The 19,818-nt window shown below is 45.7% G+C and overlaps 1 protein-coding gene across 1 annotated transcript in view; it reads right to left on the reverse strand.

The window, feature by feature from the left end:
- The window catches only part of LOC138448858 (zinc finger protein interacting with ribonucleoprotein K-like), a 360,764-nt gene extending 341,425 nt beyond the window's left edge, over positions 1–19,339 (reverse strand). Inside the window, exon 1 of the mRNA XM_069604726.1 lies at positions 19,065–19,339. Within this exon, the coding sequence (XP_069460827.1) occupies positions 19,065–19,088 (24 nt within the window). The 5' untranslated portion in view covers positions 19,089–19,339. The remainder of the gene's footprint in view (positions 1–19,064) is intronic.
- Positions 19,340–19,818: the final 479 nt, after the last annotated feature.

A 19,818-nucleotide genomic window follows, 5' to 3' on the forward strand; every position in this document is an offset into this window, starting at 1 on the left:
TGCCCAACATGCTTCGTTCTTATTTAGTCTGAATCAATCAGTAGAACTTCTTCAGGGGCTGATTGACCTTCATAAACATGGGTGATAGACTTTACCCTACATCAGATCTTGACATTCTAAAGTAGCCGGTGGAGGTTGGCACACAATTTCCCCCATCCGGCAATGCATGGCCTAATCATAATGGCCTAAAAGAAATCAAGCTCGAATATGAAAGGCTGGTTTTAAATTGTTACTGTGAATATTCAAATGGTATTACTGAGAATACGCATATGATGTATAGGTAGAGAACTGGATCACACCACCCTTTTTTTTTAAAACAGGTTTTATTAATTTTAACACACCATAACATACAACTCAATACCATTATCTGATGACGCATCACATTATTCAGCTATTCTACATTCCTAACTCCCCCTCTGCCCCAGCCTATTCCACCAGTTATATCCTTCCATAATCCGAGCTAAACTGCTTGAACCCTCCATCCAGCTTTCATGTTGTTATTTGTGATGGTGCATGTGTTTATGTCTATGTTTCGTCCTGTGCAGAGGATGCTAGTTCCTGTATCATGTGTTTCCAAGCCATCAGATTAATGTTTTGTTCTTCCTGGCCTTTTCAGGATGCCCCTTGCCATACCACCGTTTCTGCCTGTGTGCATTTCTGAAGGTCTCTTAGCCAGGAGTTTGTCACTGGGCCCGTACGTGCCTTCCCCAAAACATATGTTTCAGGTCTGCATTGACCAAGTCACATTTTGGACAAGTTTATGTCGTTGTTGTGCTAAATTTAGCAATTCTTGCTGGCGTCAAATATGCTCTGTAAATGGATCAACTGTAATTTTGCGTTCCTGGACACTCTTGTGATGCCCCATAATCTTACTCCAAGCCCCATCTGACAACTGCTCCCCCAGGTCTGCTTCCCAACGTTATTTAATCATTGTCAAATGGCCATCAGGCTTTATCATCAAAGTCTCATATAATCTTGATACTGCGTGTCCCCCTTTAGGAATATCATATAGTGTTTCTAGTGTATGGTCTTCGACCAGAGCTCCCCCCGCTGCCGGCCATTTCAACTTTAGCCCATGTAGAAGTGAGGCGTGAGTTATATATTGACCCCCATCAATTCATGATTCCGACGCGTCTCTCTAAAGGTCTTTGGTCTCTTCTCTCAGTATATCTCCCAACGTGACTTCCCCTTTCAGTTCCCAGTATTTCCGCAATTTCAGTCTAAGCTGAGTATCTTCACTCTTCACCGTCGGCAACCCTCTTATGGTATGTTTCAACTCTTCTTTCATTATGGGGGTTTCTAACATGTCTGCGTCTTTAGAGTCTAATTTTGTAAGATCAATCTGCTGTAAGGCCTCCTCTATCTCCGACTCTCGGACATCTGACCTCTCTTCGTACAATGACTTAGAGCATTCACAGAAACAATTATTTATGTTCTGTTGTAATTTGCAAAGCTCCCCGCCTCTTGTCTCAGTTGCTCGAATCACTCTCTGCTCCGTATCACTTTTGTACAACCAAGCTAACAAGCGCCCTGGTTTATCCCCCTCAGCGTGTTGACGTTCCATATATTTCCTATAACTCAGTTTCCCAAGCCTATCCCAGTGGACTAAACACTCCTGCTGTAGGGCGCCATCTCCCGGGCGCACCCGCTAGGGTGGTCGCTTTGACCGTGCATGGCTTCTAGTTTAGTTTCGGCCTTGCGTAAATCATTTTCTATTGTTGCCTGAACCCGTTCAGATTAGCAATTGCTATCCCTCTAATCACCACCTTGAAGGCCTCCCATAGCGTGCCTGCTGACTTAACACTTCCTGTTTTATGCATGAAGTACTCCTGCTTTCAAATGTTCCTGGAACGCCTCATCTTGAAGGGATTCACTACGAAGTCTCCATTTTGGAATACATGCCCGTGGGGAGTAGGGGGGGAGAGGGGGCGACCCGCCAAGTAACTAATAGAAGGATATGATCTGACAGCACTCGTGCCTTATATTCCACCCCGTGAATTCTCGCATGATATCTTCGCCCGGGAAAATATAGTCTAGCCTAGTATACAAGTCCTGGTGGCTGCGTAATGTGAATAGCCTCAAGTCTGCGGGTGCAGAGTCTGCCAGATATCCACATGCTGAAATGATTGCAACAATGCACATAGGAATCTGGCCGACGGGGCCGGGTGTGTATATTTCTGATCTGACCTATCCAGTATAGGCTTCAGCGTACATTTGAAATCTCTGCCCCCCCCAGATTAGTGTGCCATCTATGTGCGGACTTATTAATGGGTACAACGTGCGGAAGTAAGCTGCCGTTTCCTGGTTTGGTGCATATGTATTAATAATGCAAAAGTGTCTATGATCCACCCGACCTCGCAACCCAAACATTCTGCCCTCTGAATTTTGGACGGTCTTAAGCACCTTCGTAGGAACCGACGGTGCTACCCATATTAACACTCCCCTGGCATAAGCAGAGTATGGCGAGCCCAGCGTGCTACCTCTCCACTTTTTAGCCAATGCAGCCTGTCTTTCTTTCGTGAGATGAGTCTCCTGTAGTAGTGCAATATACATTTTCTGACGTCTTAAGTACGTCATAATTCTATTCCATTTAATATACCTGTTAAGGACTCTGACATTCCAGGATATAACGCTTAAGTTCCCCCATCACATTTGATATTTCTGATTCATTTCGACGGCTCAGCGTTCAAGTCCAAATGTAATATATACGGCGTGGATACGTAGGCTAACACCCCATTAACTACCCCAACTCCCCTATCCCTCCCCCTCCCAAATGTTGCCCAGCTCAATACATTGTGCTCAGGCATCCCCACTTCTCGCCGTTGCTTCAGGGAAATGTCCTTGTGTGTGGGGGCATTAGGTGGATCCATAACCTCTAGTATCCTGATAAATAACTCTGTCTTGGGGGTAGGTGCTTCTGTGGGGTGAACGCTTAAATAAGCACCACATTGTGGGCTCCTGCATTAAATATCACATCCTCAGTAGCTTCCTTTTTGAAAAGATTACCATTATTGTCATTGCATGTTGCAGACTCTTGCTCTTACAATGTGCTAGTTCATAGCGCCATCTACTCATCACAACTCGGGCTCGCCTCCGTTCCGGTCGGCAAGTTCTGTGTGTCCATCCATTTGTGCGCTTCTTCTGGGTTCTCGAAGAAAATGGCATACCCTTTACGGAGCACCTTCAATTTGGCCAGATATAACAACATGTATTTTAGGTTTGCCACCTGCAATCTCTTTTTAGCCCCTATATAGCTTCTGCACTTGGAGGGTGTAGTCTGGATAAGCTATTATCGTGGCTGACGCTCGTTGCATCGTACCCACTTTGCGGAAGTACTCCAGGATCTACTCTCTATCAAGATAGTTCAGTATCTGGGCTATTATTGGCCTCGGTGGAGCTCCCGGTGGTGGTTTTCTCGCCAACGATCGGTGTGCTCTTTCCACTGTGAATCCTTGTGTGAGGGTGCCAGGGCAAATTTCTTTCTGTAGCATGGACTCTATGTATTCCACCTTCTTCACCTTCTGAGAGCCCAATGATTTGCACTTTGTTGCGCCGGGCGTTGCCTTCGGCGCCCTCGGCCCGGTTCGTATTTTCTGCAACTGTCTTTTCCAGTATACCTGTGCATTCGGCCAGTGCCCTCACGTCTTGCCTCAGCAAGTTAACGTCTATAATGATAGCATCAATTTTAGCTTCGAAAGACTCCTTTAAGGATGCTATAGCCTCCCCTTGCGGGTGCTGACTCTGCATGAGGCGACCTTGTGCTAGCAGTTTCGGCTGTCGAGACAGGCTTGGTGAAAGTATCCATCGTCGGCTGCTTGGCCTTGCTTTTCTGACTCTCTGTACAGGTTACTGCAGTGCACAGGCGGCTCAATGACAACTTTGTTCTTTGGTTGCGCTCCCTTTTGCTGCGTGTCCTTTTAACTCCGATCTCAGGGTGGCGGTCAACCTTTGCAACCTTACTTGCTCTGGCAGCAATCGTGCTGCAGTTATGATTCTCACTTTGCCACCTGCAGGGCTTATGGCTGCCCAGGGATCTTTATTGTTGCCTAATAATCCATATTAGGTGCAGAAAGTTGACAATCAGGGCGCTAGTTCACAGTAGGGTCAGCGGCCACTTGCCAGTTAGTGTTCAATTGCAACAGAGTCAACTTGCAGAGTCCCCTCCTCCATGTGCCGTGTGCATAGTGCAACGTTATGTTAGGTGACTCCCAACTTGCTTCATCTGCGTATAACGTTGGCCTATACAAAGCGTTTCCCTACTATCTCTTGTGTCGTTCCTGTTAGCCGCGCTGAGTCTCGTGTCACTCGGCTTTATTTGGGTTATTTAGACCTTCCGGCGGTGTTGCACAGCTGTTTAGCGCTGGTGCACCATTTATTGTTCTGGTGCAAGGACTGGACCTAAGGTCGTGACTCTCATCTTATTATTCTGGGTGCACCTTGCATCTCTTCTTCAATTGTACCCTATGTTGTGCTTGATGCCTGCTGGCCTGTGCAATGGGTGGGCCTTCATGACTTGCAGCCAACTTATGCTGTCCTTGTTTTAGCGACCCCTCTTCACCCTCTGGGCTAGCTCTCACTCCCACCTCATGTAGCTGCAGTCTACGTTCAAGGGCAACGCCACCCTACTCGCCGCGGAAGGGCAGTACTCATTGTGGTAATATATTACGGGCTGGAGACAGAAATGCAGACTGTTGTCCAAGCCAGGGCTTGCGCCTATTACATTAAAAAGGCGGTACCTTTCCAGACCGCATGGGCTGTAACTCTGACGTTGCATTGTGCGGCGTACTGTTCTTCTTAGGGCGGACCGCAGTGGGCCCGCTCTGGTTTGTTCTTACTTCGCCCTCAATGTGGTCTGCTGAATCCTCGTCAGTTTCACCTCACTTGGCGGACCTTGATGGGAACCGCCACTGCGTATTGCTGTCCTGCATTTGGGTGGCTTTCTACGTGTGGAAACAGACCACACTGGGAACTGCCGGCTGCAGTGGAAGCTATCACTACAGCTTGCTGCCTCGCATGTAGGAGCGGACCACAGTGGAAACCACACCGGCAATTCAGGTACAGTGTATGTCTCCACGCTCCCAACGCCATTTAGGATCGCGGTGGGGACCTCACAAAGGTTGTAGGCGGTTCCCACATTGGTCGCTACTGGACTGGGCTCCGCTCCATTTGCTTGCTCTTATTTGGAATCACTGGGGTTGCATCGATGTGAGCTGGTCCAGTTCGGTTACTGGGCATCGCAACGTGCCCTCCACCAACACAGCATTTCTACTGCCTTGTCTGTTCACTTGCCGCCAGCGACCCGCTCTGTCCCAGCTACAGAATGTCAGGTCCGCCGTTTCCGCAGCCTCTCCGACAGGACAGGTCCTAACACGGCGCCTCGCCCACACGAAGCTGCTCCTCCCGGGCTACACCCACGAACTGGGGACTCTCTCTGCACACCGATCGTAGCTAAGGTTGGGTCTCATGCCAATACCGGCATGTCAGTATGATGCTTTTCCACTGCTCTCCACGCTACAGCATCAATCTTCAATAGAATCCTTTGTTGTGAAGGTAGCACCATCTTGGCTCTTTGCTTTCATGGCGGGCCGCAACTTCTCTGTCTCCTGTTGTCCGTCACCGACCTTTTGCAGACTGTTTGGTCCGCTTAGTTGTTAGGCAGAAACCTATGCAGTTCCCTTAGGGAACACTGCAAAAGATTTAAGACTACAGGTGTTGGCAGTAAACCCACTTGGTAGCAGTCTGCACCACCCAGATTTACCTGGTAGCTGTGGCTGAGCAGTCGGACTTCCCTCAAGAAGAGTTAGGCAGTATGCAAAGTATACATAATAGGCACTCAGATACAACAATACAAGCAAACACTGACCAGAGCTTGGGTATCAAAGTATATAATTATTTATTTAAAGCAACACTGTTGAAAACACTCCAGCACTCTTATTGTAAAATATTCTAAACACAGTTACTATTATAATATATAACCCCTTTTTCCTTATCAGCTAAGTCACAGTAAAACACCACTTATTTTCATACAGAGGTGAACGCTTAACTAGATTGCACTCTGATAAGTTTGTGAGAAAGGAGGGGGGGAAAGGCAGAATATGGAAAGGTACACCACTCTAAGATTCAGGAACACTATTAGCAGGGCAGAAGCACAAAAGTCACTGGTGAGCCAAAGTCCAAAGGCTGGGCCCCCTCTTAGAGAGAGCAGAGCACAAATGCGCCCAAGATCACACAGTTACACTAGGCTTAGAAAGTCTTGCAGAGGGTTCAAAAAGAGTTTAGAGAGGCTTAGGAAAGTTTAGCCAGGGTGTCCCAGGCTAACCCAGGTTCGGAAGCCGGGGGCTAAATCTACCCCGTACAGTCGGTAGCAAGGGAAGCCAGGCGGGACACGGTACCTTAAGTGGGAAGGATCCTCCAGCGGTGGCAGTTGTTCCTTGTAGTGGGTGCAAGTTGCGTCGTCGTCCAGGGGAAGAGAAGATCTCGACTTGGAGGAAAGATGAAGGTTGTTGCACTACCAGGGCAGAAACCAGCCGCGGAGTTTTCCGGTTAAAGGTGGTACCTGTGTTTCGCGGTCGTGGTAAAACGTGGTATCCCTGTTGCCGGGGTGCTTGGCACGGGCAAGGCGGCCACGAGGTACATTGGGAAAGCGAAAAGACGGTGAAACTGGTTATCCCCACCAGTCAAAGGAAGAAGACTCTCCGGCGGGAGATCTCCTCTGTCGTCGGGAAAAGTGGTGAGGCAGTCCAGCAGGGCTCCACCGGTGGTGGTGTCGTGGCAGGTCGGCTCAGCTTCTCCCTCATCGGATTCTTGGGTCCTGTGGCGACTTCTGAAGTTCCAGTCCCCAAAGCCCTGCTTTTATGCAGAAAACCCCCATTCACTCAGCCTAGCTGTCACTCAAACATGCTAAGTGGTCCAATCAGGATGGACTGCGACTTCAGTTGCCTAGGCAACTCAGTCCAGGGTGTCTAAATTCCCCTCCACCCCTTCTAAGCACCCCAGACAGAGTGGCACCACTTTGGAGGGCTTCTGTGGAGAAGCCCGCCAAAAAGTGGAACAAAGGGCTCGACTTGGGTTGGAGTCACAAAAGAGAACACAAACGCCATTTTAGAATCAAGTTTTGGCAAAAAATACCAACGGGAGAATTAATATTAATTAAATAACCGGCGGTATGTTCGAGGCTACCGTAAATAATTAAAGATAGTAGCCTAAAACAATGGGAAATCCCATAGGAAAATATTTGCGGTTGAATATAAAAAGTAGTATCCACTGCCACCAGCCAAAACTCGATCAGGGGGGACGGAGACGTGCCCCCTCGACTAACAGACCCTGGGGCAATTGAATTGCCCCAGCCAGTACGTCCACAATATGATGGTTTGTACTGGTTCTGTTCAGAATTTAAGACTAGTAAAGTCAATGGTGACTTTACATGCCCTGGGAGACAGTAGTCAGTCCCAGGGTATGGAGTCTATACTGGGGGGTCACTATGACACCCCTGTGTCACTGCACTGAGGGTGCTGTGTAACACACATCACAAAAACACATGAAGCCCTATGGAGTAAAAGACCCCATAGCCCATTAAACACATCTAGATTCAAAGAAACACACTCAAATCATGCCCAAGAGTGAGGGTAAAAGAGTCTCACTCTTGGCAGGAGAAAAAAATAAACCCCAAAAATCCAGCAAAGCTGCTGGGGGACTCACTAGGTTAGGAAATTCAGCCTAAACAGAGAATTCTCCCTAACATGTGCAGATGGTGCTTACAGCCATCATTCTCTCTGAGGATTATGTCGGATCAGCTCAAGCTTCACGGGAAATGCGTCCTACTGCATGGCTCTTAAGCCACGCCCCCCACGATCACACCACCCTTGGCTGTTAAAGAGGGTGTGAAGATTGCAGCATAGCAGAAGAAGGGTTTGCCGTATGGAATAGGGCAACACAGATATCACCCATGTTTTATGAAGGTCAATCAGCCCCTGAAGAAGTTCTATTGATTGGGCCTCATCACGACCTCGGCGGTAACCCTTAAATCCGGCGGTAGCGCTATTACTGCCGGATTTAAGGGTCCGCCGAATCAGAGCCTCGGCGGATTTCATCCCAGCTCTGAGCTGGTGTGAAATCCGACGAGAATTCCCGCTCATACCGCCGGCGGGAAATCCGCCGGCGGTATGAGCGTGAAATTTCCCCATTGAGCCCAATGGGGAATGGGGACTTCCAAGTCCAACCAACTCGTGATCCCGCGCTATTAGCGCCGGGGGCTATGGCGGTCGCGCTAATAGCCCTCGCGCTAATACCGCCGGCGTTACCGCCGAGGTCGTGAGTCAGACTAAATAACAACGAAACATGTTGGGCAAGTAAAGGGATAACAGATCTTCAATAAGTGGAGGCTTTTGCCGCTACTCTCTGGCCCGACCCACTCTGCAGGGCACACCTTGGATGTTTTGATCTCGTCAGACCTCCTCTTCTCCGACCCTCTCATCACTCTTCTCTCTTGGACTGAACCCTTTCTTCTCGCCTCTCACCTGTCGCTCTCTGCGCCTCAGGTTAAGCCGACCCCAGCGCTGCCACCCACCTTCTCGGTCATCCGGCCCATGAAGCATGTGTCAGTGGAGGCTTTTGCTGCTTTCCTCCTCCTACACCTTTGGCTGACTCACACTCTGACAGAGCCCTTGCCAACCTTCATCTCTCCATCTCCAACACTCTTGATGTCCTTGCCCCTGTCATGAGGATCTATTTGAAGCCCTCATCCAAGTGCAACTTTTGGTACAATTCCGACCTCGCCATTCTTAAGTGCGAGTGTATATATAAATTCATGATACCCTCCATTTAGAAACAAAAAATCAATCGTAATGATCAAGTACCATAAAAAAGGTAAACTGGTAAACTATTCAGCATTCCTAATAAACTATCAACAGTATGTTCTACAACTTGAAAGACAATGCCTAAAAAACAACAACTTCCCCCAATAACTCAAAAGCCACATCAAAAGAAAGTGTGAAACCAGAAATACAAAATTAAAAATAATTCTATAGCCAGTGAGGAAGAGACTGTGTCTCAATGTGTAACCCCATACACATAATGTATTAACAGTCAGTTGTAACTAACCGTGTGCAAACACCTTGGAAACGTCATATACATAGTCGTAAAGAAGTACCATCCTATTCTAATACAACAGTAAAGGTACCTAATCTAATAATTCTAAAGCTAATGCAAAACAAAAATTGTCTAAAGCACAAGAGGAAGCTGTTCGAACCTCTTCCTGTATGTCATTATCTCAATAAAGGAAGAGTCGCTGCACAGTCCAGTGCATTAGGGCTGGCAGTGTTTTCTTGCATGCAACAGGACCTCTCTGTGCATCTGTCCTAATTAATTTCTGGCTTTGCAAGGCAGATGGGCTGGTAGGAGTCCAGTGTCAGATCAACATCAAGTCCTACTCCAAAACACAGACAGGGTAATTTTATACCAAGTGTAAATCGCCTGCACGGGACCACCAACATTAGCACTTACATGCTGTAGGGTTCCCTGCATGTAATAGTTAACCCAGGCAAAATAGTATTTACTTTTCCTTTTTATTCTCCATTTTGTTAAAAATTGAAATGTCACTTTTAAATCACGCTTTCGCAGACAGCATTTACAAATAGATCCCTATGGAATTTGCCTGCTTTTAGAAGGTGCCAAGCGGAGGCACTTTTTATAGAAATCCATATGGCACCTACATGAAAATCACATACAGGTGCAAACGGTTATGAAGGCGTAAAACGAAGTGCACTGTCAAGATAATGGAGGAAAGTGGGGCAGAGCTGTTACTGCACTTCATGCCCTTACTCTGCCTAGAAAGCAATTGGCTAGAAAGGCAAATTAAGGCATAAAAGCATTAGGCCTTGGTTCTATGTCTTTATTTACTGCCCCCCCTCCCCTAAAAAATGACCCCAAAGTGGGAAGGCGAGGTGTGGAAGAAATCAGGAGTGGATTTCTTTGGAACAATCTGCCCAGGCCAGAGTGCACTGTCATCGTCCTTATGGACTATATATCAAAATGGGCACAACTGACATTTTCCAAAGAAATAACCACAAAGGCCACACTCAAATTCTTCAAACAGTTGTTCCACATTGAAGGAGATACTTTGAATAAACGCTAATGTACAATGGCGTCTAATTTCTGTCTGCCAAGATGCAGGGGATCTCTGTAAAAAAGTCACATTGTGCACTCTACAAAGCCCCGGGAAATGGGCAGACGGGAAGGATGAACAGATTGATCAAGGGCATGATTCCCGCTGCTAAAGCCACAGAGACAAATTGCAAGCAGTTTTGGCTGCTCAAAGAGTGACTGAAACTCACACACAGAAGCATGCCTCGTTATATCAGAAGAGAGACAGGAAGCAAAACCCCTGTTGATCCACTGTGGGCCTCAATATGAGCACAGGGCTTCGAAATTGCCAGAACGTGGATCTATTTAGCTCCTAGTTATAGCCCAGGTGAGCCTGGCTATCTTGAAACCAGTTTCAGGTAATATTATCCCCACCAATAATATCACTGTATATATAGTCGTGGGGTAAGGCCATAGGCAATATTATTAGTGGGGATAATATGTGGGGTTATTGGGACCAGGGGGATGCAGAGGAGTCCCCCGCTCCATTAAAAAAATTTTGGGGGTTGCGTGGGTGTCCCCCGCAGGTTCCATGACTTGATATATCCGCAAAAATATAGGGCGATTTTCTTGTATGGCGATATTTTTCCAGGGATATTAGTACATGGAACCTTGAAACCAACAGCTACTTTTGACTAATTTGGCAAGTGGTGCCATGTAATCCTAACTATGAGATATTAACTGTGTATGCTTGGGAATGAAATATGAAGGAGAATAAAGAACACACCTAAGGAACATTTTGAGCATATCAGATAATATAAAATGGACAAAAAGTTAGAGTTTACATCTTGCGCAAAGTCAGATTTGCTTCTCACTACCTACTAACTCCTGGTACCCCAGAGGTAGCTCCTGCCCAACTGTTTATGCCTGATGCCCAGGAGATGCTTTTTGCTCTTTGTCACCAAATCCTGGTTTCGATCCCTGTGAGGTAACTGTAAAATCAAGTGGTACTTTAGTACTTTCTATGTACCCCAGGCAGTAAAAATCCCATGTAAAGCGACTGATAATTGTCATTTTTTTTAAAGCGGTGTTTAAAATAAATGTTTACTGTTACCGCCATATTTCTAACAAGGTCGTTTTGTATCTTACAAACAGTAAAGTATCCCTTACACAGAGAGATCAGGGATAATGCTGTGGCAACAAAAAAAAGAGAAAAGATCCTTGCAATCCAAGAGAAGGGAGAAGTTTTCCCTCAATAATTACCTAACATTTAATAAACAAAAAAAGCAAGACTGGTGTTGCGGGTTGTTAGATGGTCATGGCCAAATCATGAGTAATTTGGCTCATTTAACCAACCTCTTTCCCTCCGTGACACATATAACCAAACAGACCCACTATGCCCCATCACCTAGCTTATTCTCTGCAGTGAGCTCAAGGAAAAGGACCAGCAGTGCTCTAACCGAGTCCCCGGGTGCAGTGGCAAACTGCAACCATTCCATCTAACAACAGCTAACACTTCCCTGCTGCAACGGCAATCAGCAAGGTGGTTGCAAAGGCATAATTCCACCCATTAAACATTAGCAACCGGCTGCAGTACCCAGATGTGCCAAACGAGGAACAGACGGCCGTCAACCAGCACTAACGGATAAGATAGGCACTTTCTCACAATCTCACTGGTACTAATAACCACTTTAGCATTCACTGCACCATACAACACTACCATCGGAAAGAAGTACACCAACCACTCGCATCAATCAAAGTCACTAGAAAATCCACTGTGAACACAAACTATTTAAAAACCTATTGTATTGTGAAACCCAGGTCTCTCTCCCACAATACAGCATTCTCGAATCTAGGTGCTTTCTCCCATATCGGCCTATTGTAGTGTGAAACCTAGGCCTCTCGCCCACTATACAGGATTCTCAAGTCTAGGTGTATTCTCCCATATCTCCCTATTGTATTATGAAACCTAGGCCTCTCTCTCACTACATAGGATTCTCAAATCTAGGTGTGTTCTCCCATATCTGACCATTGTATTGCGAAACCTAGGTCTCTCTCCCACCATACAGGATTCTCAAATGTAGGTGTGTTCTCCCATATCTGCCTATGGTACTGTGAACCCTAGGCCTCTTTCACACTATACAGGATTTTCAAATCTAGGTGTGCTCTCCTATATCTCTCTATTAAATTGTGAAACCTAGGCCTCTCTCCCACTATACAGGATTCTCAAATCTAGGTGTGTTCTCCCATATCTACCTATTGTATTATGAAACCTAGGCCTCTCTCCCACTACATAGGATTCTCAAATCTAGGTGTGTTCTCCCATATCTGCATATTGTATTGTGAAACTTAGGTCTCTCTCCCACCATACAGGATTCTCAAATCTAGGTGTGTTCTCCCATATCTGACCATTGTATTGTGAAACCTAGGTCTCTCTCCCACCATACAGGATTCTCAAATCTAGGTGTGTTCTCCCATATCTGACCATTGTATTGTGAAACCTAGGTCTCTCTCCCACCATACAGGATTCTCAATTGTAGGTGTGTTCTCCCATATCTGCCTACGGTACTGTGAACCCTAGGCCTCTTTCCCAATATACAGGATTTTCAAATCTAGGTGTGCCCTCCTATATCTCCCTATTATATTGTGAAACCTAGGCCTCTCTCCCATTATACAGGATTCTCAAATCTAGGTGTGTTCTCCAATATCTACCTATTGTATTGTGAAACCTAGGCCTCTCAAAACTATATAGGATTCGCAAATCTAGGTGTGTTCTCCTATATCTGCCCATTGTATTGTGAAACCTAGGCCTCTCTCCCACCATTAAGGATTCTCAGATCTACGTGTGTTCTCCCATATCTGCCTATGGTACTGTGAACCCTAAGCCTCTTTCCCACTATACAGGATTCTCAAATCTAGGTGTGTTCTTCCATTTCTGCCTATTGTATTGTGAAACCTAGGCCTCTCTCCCACTATACAGGATTCTCAAATCTAGGTGTGTTCTCCCATATCTACCTATTGTATTATGAAACCTAGGCCTCTCTCCCACTACATAGGATTCTCAAATCTAGGTGTGTTCTCCCATATCTGCATATTGTATTGTGAAACTTAGGTCTCTCTCCCACCATACAGGATTCTCAAATCTAGGTGTGTTCTCCCATATCTGACCATTGTATTGTGAAACCTAGGTCTCTCTCCCACCATACAGGATTCTCAAATCTAGGTGTGTTCTCCCATATCTGACCATTGTATTGTGAAACCTAGGTCTCTCTCCCACCATACAGGATTCTCAATTGTAGGTGTGTTCTCCCATATCTGCCTACGGTACTGTGAACCCTAGGCCTCTTTCCCAATATACAGGATTTTCAAATCTAGGTGTGCCCTCCTATATCTCCCTATTATATTGTGAAACCTAGGCCTCTCTCCCATTATACAGGATTCTCAAATCTAGGTGTGTTCTCCAATATCTACCTATTGTATTGTGAAACCTAGGCCTCTCAAAACTATATAGGATTCGCAAATCTAGGTGTGTTCTCCTATATCTGCCCATTGTATTGTGAAACCTAGGCCTCTCTCCCACCATTAAGGATTCTCAGATCTACGTGTGTTCTCCCATATCTGCCTATGGTACTGTGAACCCTAAGCCTCTTTCCCACTATACAGGATTCTCAAATCTAGGTGTGTTCTTCCATTTCTGCCTATTGTATTGTGAAACCTAGGCCTCTTTCCCACTATACAGGATTCTCAAAATGTAGGTGTGTTTCTCCCGTACCGCTAATCGTATTGTGAAACCCGGGTCTCTCTCCCACTATATAGGATTCTCAAATCTAGGCATGCTCTCCCCATCTGCCTATTTATCGTGAAACCTAGGCCTTCAACCACTAGACAGGAATATGATATGATAAGTAATTTATAACACGCTTAATACCCAGAGATTTCTAAGCGCGGACCCGGGGATAGAACCTGTGTTGCTCAGTGTCGTCTTGCTTCCAAGGCGAGCATGTTGCCCCTGAACTATCCTCCCGAATACCAAGGTAGGTTTACCTCAGTCTTCTGCCTTTGTATTGACCTAGCAACCGTCCCATTAGACAGGAACCTCAAATCCAGGTGTGTTTCTCCATTGCATGCCATCTGCCTAACCACAGAACCTCACCAACTTCAGGGAACCTAGCCACATAAAGGCAATTGCTTAGAGCTGTATCTTTGCCCCAGTCAAACGCGAACTTGCAGTCTAATTCAAGAGCTAGTTAGCCCAACGGCGCGCACCCCCTAATTGAAAACCCTTCGTAAACCGGACCTTGCCCTGCTTAGACACACGGCCATCTGAAGAGAGAAGTTCGGAACAACAATAAATCACTATCCAGCAAAACACTGTTGAAAACTGAGCTATACATCCCACACCCTGGAAAAAACAAACCAGGAAACCCCACAACATCCATAACAGCCTTACGCAGGCATTCCAGCCACTCTACAAGAGCAACCCTCAAGAGCCTCTTCACCACCGGATCACAAACAAATCTACAAAGACACAAGCCAACAGAGTACACCCCATCAACACAACAGAAGAGGATAAAACTCAACAATCATTCAAACCGCACCAAAACCTACAGGTGGTTGTGCTACAGCCCCTGTAACTAAAATCCGAGCTATCGCACCACCAAAGATGCTGAAGATACGCTGCCAAAGAGAAACTGAAAATAGAACAAACCAACAGGATACGCACCTGACTCCAGAAGGAACCGCCACAAATACTTAACACATGCCAAAAAACACAGCAGCTAACAAAACAAATATCACAACAAGAGATAAATCCCTATATCCAACACTGTATTTCGCAACCACCTCAACAACTCTACAGCGCTAATACGTCCAGGGACGACAAGAAGTGAACTGAACCCCACAGGAAAAGAAGGGATGACCCAAGAAGAGGAAGGAATGAAACCAACACCCTCACCCCTTACATCAAAAAAACACAAGGGCACCGCAAGCAGCCACAGCAAAACCTAGAGGACGAAGAAGCAGAAGAATTTATCATCAACCCGACAATCAACCTAACAGATCGCTTCTGCAAGGAAGCAGAATACATGGAGCACCAACCAAATTGTCTCACAAACAAAGAAGAAGCCTAACAGAATAAACACAAGACAAAGCAAGGATTAAAAAAACAATCCAAACCGCACCAAAAAGATCCACTGCAACCTCATCAATGCCAGATAAAGGTCCAAATATGCCACAGAGTTGTTCGACCTCCTGTGCGAAGGTGGTATCGACATCCTATTCATAACCGAAACATGGCTAGATGACAACTACAAAACCACCTTACATAACTGCATCCCTGCCAACTTCAAGTGTTCACAACTAAACAGGAAAAACCAAAGAGGAGGACTGGCGATAGCTTACAAGGAACACCTCAAAATTAAAAGGGATGAACCACTAAACATCAACAACTGTGAATCCATGATCCTTCACCTAACAGCAAACCCCAAAACAAACCTCAAATTCATCCTGGTATTCAGATCACCAACATACGATGCAAGCTTCACGAACGTATTCTCTGAAGCCATCACCAACCTAGCTATCGAGCAGGAACACCTGGTAATCCTCAGTGACTTTAACATCTGGTTTGACAAAGAATCCGCTAAATCACAGAAATCACTAGCCAAACAACTGAAGATAATGAAACTACATCAGCTAGTCGAACGAGCAACCCACACTGCAGGACATACGCTGAATGCAATCTTTGCCACAACAGCACCACTACAGATCCTCTGGAGCGACCACCTCGTCATTGGATTTGTGATCACACTCCCCATGACAACAGCAAAAAAACAGACAAACTCCCAACTATCATGAAAACAAACTGGAGAGCCATCAGAGCTAGCAACCTAGCAAAGCAATTATAAATAAACCACTGACAACGACCCCGGACATCGAATTAAAAAAACAGAAATACTGCATTAATGGATTGCTGGAACTATCAACAGGATCTCAAAGGAAAAATCTTTCACACCATCATGCAAAAGAGCAACAGCTAAATGGTTTACCCTGCTACTCTGCGCCATGAAAAGGCAAAACAGGAAACTTGATTTAGAATGAAGGGAAAATAAATGATCAGGTGAAACTACAACTCCAGCGACAAATCCACTCATACAAGAAGGAAATATATAAGGCCAAAAAGAAATACTACAACAGAATCACCAAAGCCATCAACACCCATAAGGAATTGTTTAAAATCATAAACGAAATAAGAAACCCTCCTGGTTGCAACAACGCTCCAGAATATCTTCACTCCAAGCTATGCAACGACCTTGCAGACCACTTCAAAGACAAAATCACCACAATCCAACAAATCATACAAAGCAGACCAATCAACTGCAAGATGCGACCTACCAGCCATCAGTGGATCACCAGAACAAACTCCTAAGCTTCCCTCAATTATCAGCTGAGACATTCATCAAGCTGGTAAGTAATAGCAACAAAGCAGGCTCCCCCATGCATCCATGCCCCCAGACATAAACAAATCAATACTCACACAAGGAACACCCACAGAATATTACAGAAACCTGTTCAACCAATCACTTTCAACTGGGAAAGTACCGCAATCATTCAAAGCAGCATACATCAAGCCACACCTCAAGGACACAGCAGGAAACGTCAAAGACCTCTCGAACTACAGACCCATTTCCAACATCCCCTACCGAGCTAAACTTCTAGAAACATATGTCTACAGAATAACACAAGAATTCATAGAGGAGCACCAAGTGTTGGACCAGGCACAAGCAGGCTTCAGACCGATGAGGGGAACGGAAACGGCATTGCTCTCAATCTGGGATGATCTAAAAACGAATGCAGACTTGGACAAAAGCACAGCTCTAATCCTTCTGGACCTCTCTGCAGCATTTGACACTGTCAACCATGAAATCCTCATCGGGAGACTAGAAGAAATAGACAGAGCCCTACTACGGATTAAATCCTTCCTAACAAACAGGACAGAAACCGTATGGATCAAATCAAATACAAGAGAATCCAACTGTGGAGTAACACAAGGATAAGCCTTCTCCCCATTGCTCTTCAATATATACCAGATACAACTAATAAAATTCATCAAAAAACACAGCCTCACATGCTACTACAACTACGCAGATGACACTCAAATCGTCTACAAAATACAAGATACACAGGAAGAAAACAAAACACTGAACAACTTCCTGCAAGAGCTCTACAGCTGGATGAACACAAACAGCCTCAAACTCAACCCAGGCAAAACTGAAATAATGATCACAGCTAAAAGCAAGGAAAACAACCACTACATCCCATGGCCAACGTAACTGGGTACAGCACCGACTCCATCAACGATAGTAAAAACCTGGGAGTCTTGATGGACCACGAACTAACACTGGAACCACAAGTAAACGCCATAATCAAGAAGTGTTTCCTCCTATTGCACGCAGTAAAAATGATCCTACCATTCCTCTCTTTCACCTACAAAACACTCACCATCATAGCACTCATCATGTCCAGAGTAGACTATGCCAACGGCCTATACCTAGGAATGCCAGAACGATTGTTCAAAAAAGTTCAGCGCATCCAGAACACCACGGCAAGACTCCTGCTTAGACTACCACGAAGAGAACACATTACACCAGCGCTGAAAATGCTACACTGGCTGCGAATAAAAGAGAGAATAAAGTTCAAAATTATGTGCTTAGGCAAACAGCAGTACACGGCCAGGGAGCAGAGTTCTTAAAGAAAACAATAACCATCTACCACCCGACAAGATCACTCAGATCAAGCAACGACATTCGGCTAGTTCCAAAAACTTGCAACAAAAAGAAAACTTAAGGATCATCTTTCACTCACTTGGCAACCTCGACCTGAAAGAACCTACCAAAAAACATACGCAACACAAGAGGTCGTTTGGAGTTCAGAAAACTACTCAAAACCTCTTTGGTCCAGATTCAGGAACAATAAACTAGAATGAAAGGACCAATACGAAACCGGGAATACCCCGGTAGGAAACCATAATCCCTAAGCTTCCCTTCCATTAAAAAAAAATAAATAAAAAAAAAAAAAAAAAAAATCTGGGTGGAAACACACCGCCCACCCGGGCCTACACGCCACCACTCCTAAAGGGTACTTGGATAGGTGGGCACAACCAACAAGATGGAGAATAAGGAACATGTCCTGTGACCAAAACTACACCTGCCGCAGAGCAGGGGAAGTAGCGGAAATGAGCTAAATACACAAGCCACTAGTGCCACACAAAGAGAGCTCTGACTACGCAGCATGCCTGCCAACTAGATGGTCAAGTCGGAGTACCAAACACACAGGATAGCCGTATATGTTGGGTGCAGAATCGCGAAGACATAGTGGTAAGTAATCAAAAATACTTGAAAACCATTATCACCACACCTTAAAAAATGTCAACTTTCCACAAACTCAAAATACAGAAACTCAAACAACCACCTCTCTGCACAGCAATCCATACGCACTTCACCACATTGCAACAAACTAACAACACATAACCCTCCACAAGAGCACATGGGATTCCTGACACTGATCGAAAAGCGCACTTAAGCTCAGCGAAAGGTACAAACCTAACTGAAGGGGCCAACAGGACATCACAACTCTCAGTCTCCTACTCCCACTACACCCTACTAACTCCCCCTCTCGCCTCCTCTTGACACCCTCCTTTTCATTTCCGCCAGAGCGCCTGGGGACCACAGCAGAGGAAAAGTGAAGCAAGGGGAAAGGGAAGGAGGGGTCACTGCGAACAGGCTTTGGGACCGAACCAGCAATCACCCAACCAGCACTAGAAGGACTCGGCGGGCCTCAAAGAACACAAAACGTGCCCAGTAGCAACTCGACACGAGAACATAAAACGACGAGTAAGGCCGAATTGTTATGTTATTTAGCTGAAGTGCTCTGAAACCCGAAGGCAATTTTTCAGCGCTTGTCTTGGTGCCGAAGGTGACACAACATACCTCATCTCTATCCAATAGTGACATCGTACTCTGTTGATCTTGAATGTGTTTATATGACGCTGAAGTTAACTTCTTACTCGGACAGTTTCTTATTCGCAGGCTGAATTTGGCCTGTTTATCCCCGGATTTGTGTCGACCGCATTCAGTCCATCCACAAACAGGGGAACTGCAAAAGGAAGCAAGCCTACAGACTGACAAGCAAATGCAACTGGTAGAGCGTGTTATTTACAGCACTCGCTTTCTACTGCACGTGCTCATATCGCGAGACACTAGTCGCCAGAACCGGCTCAGATACACGCATCACACCTGGACGCATGACAGAGGAACGCCTTATCTCCACCCCAATATGTGTTCGTCATACACACAGACTGGAGCCCCTATAGCGCTTACGTATGGGCATGCGCTTATGAGAAGTGTTAGTGCTCAGCACATGCTCACTGCGAGACTATAAGCATCAGACGATTCTGCTCACTAACAGTGGAGCAGCCAGGAACCCACTCGCAAGCTTTCTCCCAGCATGCTCTGCTTACTAGTATCTTATAATTGGAGCATGCGTGTTGTGCTCGATATAGGAATGTGTTTCTCTGCTCCGTGTTCCTCTGCTCCATGGTGAGAGGATAGCTATGTCTATGCGGTTGTCCCCATTCATTATTCATTGGGACAGTTAGAGCACAGTTGTTTGAGCGGAAATTACCAGTAATCTTCATTACCCCAGACATATTCCTTCTCATCATAGTACTTACTCTATAAACCC

Source organism: Ambystoma mexicanum, chromosome 1p, assembly GCF_040938575.1.
Source record: "Ambystoma mexicanum isolate Mex_15411 chromosome 1p, UKY_AmexF1_1, whole genome shotgun sequence".
Classification (NCBI taxonomy): Eukaryota; Metazoa; Chordata; class Amphibia; order Caudata; family Ambystomatidae; genus Ambystoma; species Ambystoma mexicanum.